Here is a 12,393-nt window from a genome sequence, read left to right on the forward strand (position 1 = left end):
TCAATGATCCCCCCATGATCCCCCTTTCTCCACCCTCTCCCCATCTCCAAGCTTTTTCTTGAGAAAATCTTTCTGCAACTGGCCCGAGCAGCTGCAGCACTCTTGCAGTGTGCAAAGCATCATTTCTGCTCTGTGCAAAGCATCATTTCTGCTCTGGGCACAGCTTTTGAGGTGCTGCATCATTTTTGCTCTGGGCACAGCTTTTGAGGTGCTGCATCATTTTTGCTCTGTGCAAAGCATTTTTTTTGCTCTGGGCGCAGCTTTTGAGATGCTGATGGAGATGATGCCAGCACCAACTTTGCCTTCATTCACCCCTAGCAGCAGGACACTGATCAGGCCTCAGGTGCTGACCTGGCTTTGGGTGGAACAGGTCAGTGGGCACCTCTTTCAAGAGCAGCAATACAATGACACTGCACATCTGACAGTGGTTATTTCTTTTTCCTCAAAAGCAGCCAGACCAGCCCAGAGCTCCTCTGCACAGCAAAAATTCTGCTGTCCCAGGATCTTTGTTATCCAGGCATTGTTACCATCCACTTTGAACTGTGAGAAATGAAGCCCTGCACAGAAAAGACATTCACAGAAAATCTGTGCAGATCCAGACTTTCAAATGAGACCTCCAAAGCCTCCCACACGTCCAATCTGTAAGGTTTTCTCCTCCCTCTCCTGGCAAAGGTCCTCAGTAAAAGGAACTTTCCTGGTTTTATTCAAGTTAAGGTACTGAAAAGGTCCTGTCCATCTGTACTCAGCCTGGGACAGAGCCTGGGCCCTCTGCACATCAGCCTGGGCTCCTCCTTCAGTCTTTTCTTTTCCCAGCCAGCTTTTCTAACATTCTTCCAAATTAAGCCATATTCCCCCCACTTCCTATACCCTACAAACAACCATCACATTAGAACGTTCACCTCAATACATTTTCAATATTTTCTGTCTCCTGCAGCACACTCTGTGCATCCCCCCAATTCTAAAACTGCCTTTGCACCTCTCTAACCCATCATAAAAGGAGGCAAGCCCATTTTATTTGTATTTCTGTGTGGCTTGGCTTTGAGCCTGGCTTCCACACTCCCAGCTGAAAGGCAGAGCTGCTCAGAGCTGTCAGCAGAGCAGAGTCCAGCTGAGCTGTGCCATGATTTATGCAGGTAGGGCCAGAGCTGTCAGCTCCCCTGGCCTGACACTGGGGCAGAACTCAGTGCTGAAAATCCAGTTTCACCACATGACAGATCCAGCTCCGCTCCCAAAATGACAGAATGCAATATGCAATTCAAAAAACACATTTTCAGCAGCACAACAGCAGGATAAATAAATTGGGAGACAATCTATATTAATATTGGAGGGCTGAAAGCAGACTGCTTATTTCTCCCATTTAGATTCATAACAGAGGCTAAAATATTTTGCTTAAACAGAGACACAATAAAGAAAAAACTGCAGTTTGATTTATGATTTAAATAGAGACCACATGTATTCCAATATTACTATTTATTAGAAGTTCTCACAACTGTGACAGAATCTAATACCTTCAAAACACCAAAATGCAGTTTGACAAAGCTCCCTCCATTCCCTCCCAACAGGATTTATGTGGCTGAAGTTGTACTTGGGTTATGAAATGATGGTTTTGCCGTTGTTCCCCAGCAGTACCTCAGCCCTCTGATGAAAATCAGGATTTAAATACTGTGGTGGTCCAGACTGCAGCTCCTGGAATTGCTGACCAGTCAGGGAGGGAACCTGAGGGTCCTGCTCAGCTGCCAAGGCGAGAGCTCTACACCAAAAGTAGAGTTTGAATCTTTGAATCCTAATCTTGCTTGGGGACTCCAAATCTTGCTGCAGTAGCTTCTTGCTGACACCACCAGAACTATCTTAGGAGATACTTAACTTTTATATGAAGTGGGTATAATTCCTGCATGATGCAGGTTATAATGCTTAGAAATATTATTTTTGGCACTCTCTGAAGTTTACAAGCAAGATATCTACAGCAGCTGCTGGAAGAACTGCCCAAATCAGCTTAATATAAACTGACCTTAATACAGGGGAAGGATGGGCATTAATCTATTTGCAGAAATTCAGGGAAGGTTCTTTAGCATAGTGAGCTTCCTTAACATGATCTGTCCTGCAGCCTCCTCTTCTCAGTTAGCAGGGGAAATAAGTCATGCACACAAGACTCATGCACACAAAAATCCCAGACAATTAAGAAGAAAACTTAAAGAAAACTTAAAATGAAAATGGCCGGGTTCAAGTTTCCTGAATGAAGAGGAACAAAAATGTCCCAATCATCTCAAAAATGTCCCAATCATCTCAAAAATGTCCTCATATCTCAAAAATGTCTCCATCATCTCAAAAACGTCCCCATCATCTCAAAAACGTCCAAATCATCTCAAAAATGTCCCCATCATCTCAAAAATGTCCCCATCATCTCAAAAATGTCCCTATCATCTCAAAAACGTCCCAATCATCTCAAAAACGTCCCCATCATCTCAAAAATGTCCCCATCATCTCAAAAATGTCCCTATCATCTCAAAAACGTCCCAATCATCTCAAAAACGTCCCCATCATCTCAAAAACGTCCAAATCATCTCAAAAATGTCCCCATCATCTCAAAAATGTCCTCATATCTCAAAAACGTCCCCATCATCTCAAAAATGTCCCCATCATCTCAAAAACGTCCAAATCATCTCAAAAACGTCCCCATCATCTCAAAAACGTCCCCATCAACTCAAAAACGTCCAAATCATCTCAAAAACATCCCCATCATCTCAAAAATGTCCCCATCATCTCAAAAACGTCCCAATCATCTCAAAAATGTCCCCATCACCTCAAAAACGTCCCCATCATCCCTGCTGCTCCCTGCCAAGGCTCGTGCCCATGATCTCTGTGTGCATTTCCCTCCCAGCCCCTGCTCCAGCCCTGCAGCACACACTCCCTGCTATCAGCCTGACCCTAAAGGAGAATGCACTGGGCACAAAAAGGGCATTTAATTGCTTCCCTTCTTGGAGGTGCCTCTACCAGGACAGACACAATCTGACATCAGCACTGGGAGCCGGGACATCAGCTGGAAAATGTACAGGGACAGATTTTCTGCAAAGGCAGCCACATCTTCCTTCAGAATGCAAGAAGGGAATTATCAGCAAACTTCATATATGTGTTATTTATTGCTGCTGTCCTGGCAAAGATAAAATGAACAGCACAGTGCAGCACTGGGGGTATCATTGCACAAACATTTAATGTGAGTGTGGACAGTAGTCTGATGATTCCTGTCCAAGTACCAAACCTGCATCTTACACACGATGTGGTGGAGTTGCTTTCTCTTTTTTTAAATTAGTGATGTGGAGATTGTAAATAAAACCCAGGAAGAAGTGTTTTTCTGCAAATTGTAAACATGCATTTCTTATGGTGTTTGCTGGAGATTCTGCTTTCAGATGAGTAAATCACTTTTAATGCATTTGCTCCATGTTGTGAGCAACATCAGACTTAAAGGAGGGCTCTCCATCACTAACATACAGACAACAGCATTAAGTGGGCTTGAGACATTCAGGATTTTCTCTCATTTTATCCCTAATCTCCCCTTTTCAGGGACTTCTGAACTATATTGGTGTCAGTGAAATACCAGTGCATGCCATTCCAAACTGTTTTGCTAACCAAATTAAAAACAAAATTCCAAATAAGTAAGTATCTCCTGTAAGACAGAGTGACAGGAATTTTTTTTCCCCTGGTAGAAGATGAAGTGGGTAACAGTTGCTTGGGGTTTTTTTATGGACATGTTCAGTGACATGTTTATGAAAATTAGATATTAAAAGCTCAGCACCTAATTCCTCATCTTAAATAAATTCTCACAATTCTCAAGGAGAGTTATGGAGTGTTCTGTTCCCTTGAAAAACAGCCCACTACTCAAGGCAGCTTTTTTTTCTTTAGGAATACATATAAATTATATCTGAACATTTTTCAGGATGGCTCCTCCTTTCCCATAGCTCCAGACAGCTGACAGCAGCCCTTCAGAGCTTCAGAGGAAGCTGAAGGGGTTTTGTGCAAGCTGACACTTGATTTTATGTACACCTGAACTCTTAAAATAAAACCAACTCTCCTGTTTATTTACTTCTCTGAAATAAGCACCAGGCCATGACACTGCAAGCAAATGGTCAATTATAATTCTCCAGCTAATGCAGAAAGTCCTCAGCATTTCATTTTGTTGCATATTATAATGATAGGGACAAGGCAAGTGCCTGCAGGCATTACTCAGCCTGATCAAAGGAATCCAACCTGGGTACAAGTGAATGACACTCTCCAGTCCATTTCTGCCTTGGAACCCATTAACCTCTTCCTTCTGAGAGCTCCAACAGGTTTGTTTTTTTATTTAGATCCAAGGCTCTTTCATTATCAGCTAGTTTATCACACGCTGCTCTGAAAATGTTCTCTCCACGCAGGCTGGAGTTAGAGAGCTCACAAATTAAAGAAATCTTGTGTAGGTTGGACAAAACATCACTGTGGAGAATAAGGAGGTCATCAGTGATGGAAATATAATTCACCAAGAGACATTTCCACTGCACAATTACAAATAAAGGCTTAAAAGCCACACATGACAGGAGCAAAAACCCATCCACTCCTACTGAGAAGCAAAAGCAGTATTTTACTTTACTACCTTTGTAACACCTCAGGAACATCTTCCTCCACAGGGAACCCAACAGAGCTGGGCACAGGAGAGAGCATGGAGTGCAGGCAAGGGTCAGAGGAGAGAAACTGGGAACAAATTCTGACCTGGGAGAAAAGTGCTGCCCATGTGCTGTGTCTCTGCACAAAGGCTTTTTACAGAAGGGTTTGCAAGGACATGTAGGGACAGGACCCAGGGAATGGCTGCCAGTGCCAGAGGGCAGGGCTGGATGGGATATTGGGAATTGGGAATTGTTCCTGGCAGGGTGGGCAGGCCCTGGCACAGGTGCCCAGAGCAGCTGGGGCTGCCCCTGCATCCCTGGCAGTGCCCAAGGCCAGGCTGGACACTGGGACACCCTAGGACAGTGGAAGTGTCCCTGCCATGGCAGAGGGTCTGGAACAAGATGATCTTTAAGGTCCTTTCCAACCCAAGATGTAATTTCAGGCATTGAAATTAGTGATGCCTTAACTTTGCGTTCCTACGTAATTTATTATGAATATTTAGCATCTCTGTACTGCTCCCTTTTTTCACTCTCCACACAATACACACATTTTCATCTGCCCCTCCATCTCTCTAAAACCAAAGGGAGAAGAGCCTGCTCAGAAGTATGCAAATAACAGCACAGCTATGTTTATTTATTAATAAAAATTAAGGAGTGGAATGTGAGCTGGTGAACAGGATGTTTTAATAGAGCAGCCTTAGGCAGCAGCAGAACATGAGCAGAGTACCCTTCTTTTAGTCAAGCAATTTCGAATGGATTGCACAGCCCCTGTGGGAGCCCAGGGCAGCTCTCTGCACTCAGTGCAGGGGAAGGAAACACAAATGCTTTTTGCAGGTGTCTGTAACACTCCTGCCAGTCCTGAAGTGGTGAGCTCTCTGTTTATCCCTCCCAAACAAGAATTATTAAATAGTAAACCAAAACCCCAAAAAAACCAAAACAAAACCCCCAAAACAAACAAACAAACAAAAACACCACAAAAAACAACAAACAAAAAAAAAAAAAACCAACAACCAAACAAACAAACAAAAAAAAAACACCAAAAAAACCCCAAAAAAACCCCCAAAATAAATCCCCAAAAAAAAGCCCCAAAACCAAAACCCCAACCAGGACAGCAGCTGGAACATGGTGAAATTGGTGATATTGTTCCCTGACTCTCCTCCCTGTTTTCCTGGCTGGCACTCAAGGCCCCAAGGGCTCAAGGCAGAGAATTCTGCTCTCCAACCTCTCCTGTTTCCCAGTGCCAGGAATGAGCATCACCTGGGCTCATGGGTTCTGCTTGCTCTGAATTTCCCTTCTTTACCCTCTTCAGTGGGTTAGCATGGCAAACAGCACACAAGGAACCATTGAAATGGAAGAGTTTTGAGTTAAAACTGGGGCTGAGGGACTGAGCACCACACTCACAAAAACTCAGAGCTCTGCTCCTAAACCAAACAGAGCCATTCTGTAAAAGCAGTGAGAGCTCACCTCAGAGCCACACTGAATTCCTGCCCCTCACCTCGTGCAGCTGGAAACACAGCAGGAGATGATGTGGAGCACAGAAATAAATGGCACAGGAGGAGCTGGTGTGGAGCTGACAGGACAGGAGGAGCTGGTGTGGAGCACACAAATGGCACAAGAGAAGCTGGTGTGCAGCACACAAATAAATAACACAAGAGGAGCTGGTGTGGAGCTCACAAATGGCACAAGAGGAGATGATGTGGAGCACACAAATAGGATAAGAGAGCTTTTGTGGAGCACACAAATAAACAACACAAGAAGAGCTGCGGTGGAGCACACAAATGGCACAGGAGGAGATGATGGGGAGCACAGAACCTTTCTGGACTGAGCTGTTCCCTGGAATTCCTGCCCATGTGCTCTGGAGCACACAAATGGCACAGGAGGAGCTGGTGTGGAGCACACAAATGGCACAGCAGGAGAGGATGGGGAGCACACAAATGGCACAGGAGGAGCTGCTCTGGAGCTCACAAATGGCACAGGAGGAGCTGCTCTGGAGCACACCAATGGCACAGGAGGAGATGATGGGGAGCACACAAATGGCACAGCAGGAGAGGATGGGGAGCACACAAATGGCACAGGAGGAGATGATGGGGAGCACACAAATGGCACAGGAGGAGCTGCTCTGGAGCTCACAAATGGCACAGGAGGAGCTGGTGTGGAGCACACAAACAGGACAGGAGGAGATGATGGGGAGCACACAAATGGCACAGGAGCAGATGATGGGGAGCTCACAAATGGCACAGGAGGAGCTGCTCTGGAGCTCACAAATGGCACAGGAGGAGCTGGTGTGGAGCACACAAACAGGACAGGAGGAGATGATGGGGAGCACACCAATGGCACAGGAGGAGAGGATGGGGAGCACACAAATGGCACAGGAGCAGATGATGGGGAGCTCACAAATGGCACAGGAGGAGCTGCTCTGGAGCACACAAATGGCACAGGAGGAGCTGCTCTGGAGCACACCAATGGCACAGGAGGAGCTGCTCTGGAGCACACCAATGGCACAGGAGGAGATGATGGGGAGCACAGAAATGGCACAAGAGGAGATGATGGGGAGCACACCAATGGCACAGGAGGAGCTGCTCTGGAGCACACCAATGGCACAGGAGGAGATGATGGGGAGCACAGAACCTTTCTGGACTGAGCTGTTCCCTGGAATTCCTGCCCATGTGCTCTGGAGCACACCAATGGCACAGGAGGAGATGCTCTGGAGCACACCAATGGCACAGGAGGAGATGATGGGGAGCACACAAATGGCACAGGAGGAGCTGCTCTGGAGCACACCAATGGCACAGGAGGAGAGGATGGGGAGCACAGAACCTTTCTGGACTGAGCTGTTCCCTGGCACTCCTGCCCTTGGGCACTGCCCTGCTTTATTTACACCCAGAGCTGCAGCTGACAGCCTGGCACAGATTGGCTGCTGCAATAAGATTATCTGGAATTATGAGTGGCCACCTCCGTTTATTTTAGAGGATTTAAGTCTTGCCAGAGTCTCCTGATGCACAAAGCACTGGGAGGTTACAAGCTTGCATTTCAAAGGGATCCTTGCTTAAAATCCTCCCTTTACAGATTGACAACAGCTTAAATATTTGATTTTGCACTACTTAAAAAAACTCTGTTGCTAATAGCAATATAATCACTAAAGCAGCTCCCAACCCCTGAATGTATGAAAAAACCCCATATATGCTAGCACCTAAGCCAAAGTTACAGAATTGAAGTTCCTTAGAAATTATACAGTTCCAAATGAAAAAAAGAGTATTTCATAAATTTTATTTTCAGGTGAACTGATTTTATAACCTAAATTTTTTTTTAAACAACAAAGCTGGAAAAAAGAATAAAATAAAAATCAAGGCTTAATTTGATCACGTCTCCAAATTTCATTTGACTTTGAGCATGCGAAAAGGGAAAGAACAAAGATGCAAATCCTGATACTATTTCTTTGTAAAACACAAACAAAAATATTTTGTATTAATAATTTAAAACATTCTTCATCTATTTTAAAGCAAGAAACTCTATGATGCCTTTTTTAAATGGTATTTTTGGCAATTAAAATTACTTTTCTCCAAAGCCTTAATGATTTCTTTGTTTCTCTTGTGCAGGTGAAATTCCCATAAGGAAAAGAGTTACCACCAAAATTCAAGATGATCTGTCTCATATTCCAGAGACACTGATAAATTTTTTTCATTAAAAAGAATTCAACGCTTTGTGCACCCAGCACAAACAGAATCTGTATTTCACATATCAGTTTTTGATTGTAATTTATGCACAGACTTTGCCTATTGCAACAAATCCGGGCTGGAAAGGAATAAAAAAGCCTTGCAATGTGGAAATGTTGATTTAAAGAAACCCACGTGCTCAGACCTTTAGCAACCCTGCCACGACTTTGGTCCTTTGGTCTGTTTGGGAATACAAAAGTTATTTGTGTATCTTGGCTTTTATAAAGTTCTTCTTTGTTAATACAAGGTCAAATAAGAGCAGAGAGCTTCAAATTCAAATAATGTTCATAGAAAAACAGCAATATTGTACCAGGGCAACTCAGCCATGGCAAGAAGAAGAAACCCCCACGCCTCTGTGGCTGAGCCACGTTTTTAAGCCCTGGCAAACACAATTCCAATCTTCTTAAGGAAAAAAAAAAGAAAATTGCTACAGAGAAAATCAGCAATATAATTGAGCTTTAGGGTATCTCAGCCTGTGTAATCTGCTGTCAGTCTCACCCAGGCGTGGTGGCAGCCCCTCCTTGGCTCAGGGGTGGCCACGCTGTCCCTGCTGGTGCCACCAGCCCAGCCCTGCTGTCCCCTGGGTGCCACGAGCAGGGAGCAGAGGCTCAGGGTGGCCAGGGACAGCACTGGGAGCCCAGCCTGGCTGAAACAGCCACTGGGGATGTACAAAAACCACTCCTACACCATCCCCAGGGCCCAGCTGGACGCGTGGAACCTCCTCTCTTCAGTCCCACCCCAAACCCACACCTGCTGAGGCAGCCCCCCAGAATTAAACCAATATTCCTGCAGGAAGGCTGTGCAGAATTAGCATCTCCAAGGCAGTGGTGCCAGAGCCACATTCAGCTCAAATTTCTCCAAAAACTTCTCTGAAGAATCTTCATCAGCTGAAGGCCCAAGCCCCTGGGAATGTCTGTGGCCAGGAAGTCAACAGGAGTAAAAGAAACTGCACAATTTACCTCCACCCCATAGCTCCCAATTATTGTAAAAAAAGGAAATCTGTGTGCAGCGTTCCTTTTTAAAGATCCTGGAGGTGTTTAGCATCTCAAAATTGCCTGCCAGATTGTTCTAATGACAGCAGGTCTCTCCCTTCATTAAAGCCCACTGGGATTGCAGCAGGGCAAAGAAAAGTAAGGAGTTAACACATTACAAAAAACAACATTCAGAAAGTCTGAAAAATTCTGAAATGCTGTAATAATTTAATGAGCTCACCAAAGCACATATAGCACGCACAAACCCCCAGATTTCAGTTTGTCCTCTTGGATATTCTCCTCTCCCACCACCTGATGTTACACTGGCGTGCCCCCCACCAAACTGACTGCTCCTAATGGAGACAGATTTCACTTTATGAATGCATTTCTGGAATCAGAAAAATGGAAAACATCAAAGAGCTATCATGTCAGGAACCTGTCTGTCAAGAGAGGGTGCAGGAATTCTTATTAGAGTGCATTGGCCTGTTTAGCTCAGCTGTAATGAGCTGAGGCTTTCATCATTTCCCTTTTGGAATCAGTTTCATTATCTGCTGAAATTCGCTCTTAAGATATTTTTGATCCTAAAATACAACATTAAGTCATCTCTTTTTTTTTTTTTTTTCATTTTTTTTCCTCCTTGCTGCTTTCAGGGTATACATTTCACATTACTGCAAACAATCCCTGTCCTGCCCTGGTGTTTGCAGCACTCAATCACTCGGGGCTGGTTTTCCACTGGACTCAGAGCAAACATCTCAACTACCATAAGTGCCTCTGGAAAAGTTCAGGCTCGAGTTGTTAAGCATCCATCTCACTTGGATAGGTCTCCCTTTTATAGTTTTCTATCACACCACCAGCCAGGAAATCAGATTAACGCAGTCATTTGGTAACGTATGGCGATATTGAGACTCATATTGCAGCATTTACCTTGAAGAGATTTCTGATCATGAAAACTTGTCTGTTATGATCTGCCATTTCCTAGCACTGCCTGCTGCAAAATCTGCTGCTCTGAACAGCAGCAATTAAAGGCTGCAATCTTCAGCAGAAAAATCGGAGCTGAGAGCAGCACATCCACTGGTTCCTGGGCTCACATCAGCATTTCCAGGACTCCCTGTCACCTGCATCACCCAGGAAAAGGCTTTGCCAATCTTAGGAGACTTTGCCATAACCTGTCTGCCCCTTTTTGCAAGGCTGACTTCAAACCTTGACTAATATAAAGAATATTAATTTTATCAGGGACATTTAACAGTGCTTACACATGAACCTTGGTTTGTTTTTTTTTTCAAGTCATCATCTGCATGTCATTACAAAAAGAGGCATTCTTCATCAAAAGCAAAGTTTTTCTTAGGGAAAAAATGAGGGTTTTTTCTGTATATAGGAAAATCCAGCTGTGAGGAGACCTTGGTTCTCCCACATTCCAGAGAGCCTGGAACATTTCCAGTTAAATATCTCTGCCCTTCACATGGATAACTTGTTGTACACTCCTTGGAGTACTGAGCTGCCCTTTTTTTTTGGACCTTTGAAAGCATCTCTCATGCTTTGACAAGTATTACAATAAATTATAAGTGGCCTGAGAATTCTTAAATGTACATTTTTTGGCTGTCCCCATCCACATTAAGTAACTGCAGTCTATCATGTCCATTTCATAGCATCTGAGCACCGTGGACAAGTGAATAATTAGCTTTAGCAAGAATAGCCAGATTTATGTGAGGAAAAATTTAACTCCTAGAAAGCTCAGCAACTCGAGATGGATTTCTCTCTTCATGCAACACTAATCTCAGTTCATATTTCCCTTGTACTTAAGACAAATTGGTGAAAATGGACATGATTTAATTAAAATCTGAAGCCTTCGCAGTGCTTGTCTCCTAAATGAAACTTGTAATGAAAATGAAAAAGACTCTTTCTAAAAATTGCAAGCCCCAGATTTTTTTTTCTTTTTTTTTTTTTTTTTACATTAATAAATAACTTATGAATAGAGTCTTCCTGGTAGCAATGGAGGTAGATAAGAATCAAAACTTTCAGACTTCTACTCACCAGGACAGGAGAGATTTCAACAGAGCATTGCTCTGTTACTCCCCAAACCCACCACATGTAAAATCACTTTCTGAAGGGTCACAGTCATTCCAGGATTCCTCAAATACCTGCCCAAAAAAAGGTAAAAAGGTAAAAAGGAACAGGCCTGCGTGGGGTGTGCTGTTTCCATCATCCTCATGGAACAAATGAACAGAATCCCAACAAGGGGATTTGTCCCAGTGAAAATTCAGAAGGTTGGAATGTTTATTTTCCTGCCTGTCTCCTTCCCTGAGGGATGCTCAATAAAAATCAGATGGCCGAAAATATTTTTTTTCCCCCACGTTGACCATTGTCACATTTCAGACGTGGATTTAAATTCCTTTTCACAAATACAAGCAGGAGATTTCTGGCTCGCTGTTTTCCTTTAATGCTCATACAGACATAAAACCAAGTACTCGGGATAGGGCTTTGAGCAGCACATTTTTTAATTTGACTTTGTCCCACACCAGTTAAAAGTGCCCTCCCTGGAGCTGTGCAGAATGCAGCACTGGGCACATTCACCCAGGGGAAAACATCTCCCTGCACCCCAATTCACAGCCAGGTTCAAACATCTCCCGCAGGGAAATGTGGTTAAAGCACCCAAGCTCCAGCATAAACCTGAAATAGAGAGAAAATGAACCCCCAGCATCACAAGGTTTTTATCATTAAGTACCATCCACAGTAAGAATGCTCCACAAAATCTCCTTTTATTAGAAAGCTCCCAGCATTTGCAACTTCCATCTAAAATCTGGTCCTTAAGTGGAATTTCTTCTTCTTCTTACTTGTCAGAGCAGTAAGAGCCTCAAACAAAGTTCAAAACAGACAGGCAGCCTTGCTCAAAATAACTGAACTCTTTGATTCTTCACACACCTTTAAATAAAGCACTTCATTAAATACTTCAACACACAATTGTGTAGCTGCTAAAAAGCTTACATGGGCTGAGCTGCCTCTTTTCCTCTGTGGATTCTTCATTGAGGGCTCTCAAATACAAATGCAAAACCTCTAGCTCAGGAAATCCTGAAGCCTAAA

At 43.8% G+C, this 12,393-nt stretch overlaps 1 protein-coding gene across 1 annotated transcript in view; it reads left to right on the top strand.

The window, feature by feature from the left end:
* LOC139597486 (S-antigen protein-like) overlaps positions 1-7,272 on the top strand; it is a 68,557-nt gene extending 61,285 nt beyond the window's left edge. Inside the window, exon 2 of the mRNA XM_071442929.1 lies at positions 6,509-7,272. Coding sequence (XP_071299030.1) covers positions 6,509-7,272 — 764 coding nt within the window. The remainder of the gene's footprint in view (positions 1-6,508) is intronic.
* Positions 7,273-12,393: the final 5,121 nt, after the last annotated feature.

Source organism: Agelaius tricolor, unplaced genomic scaffold, assembly GCF_023055355.1.
Source record: "Agelaius tricolor isolate 1412-34295 unplaced genomic scaffold, bAgeTri1.0.p SCAF_17, whole genome shotgun sequence".
NCBI lineage: Eukaryota > Metazoa > Chordata > Aves > Passeriformes > Icteridae > Agelaius > Agelaius tricolor.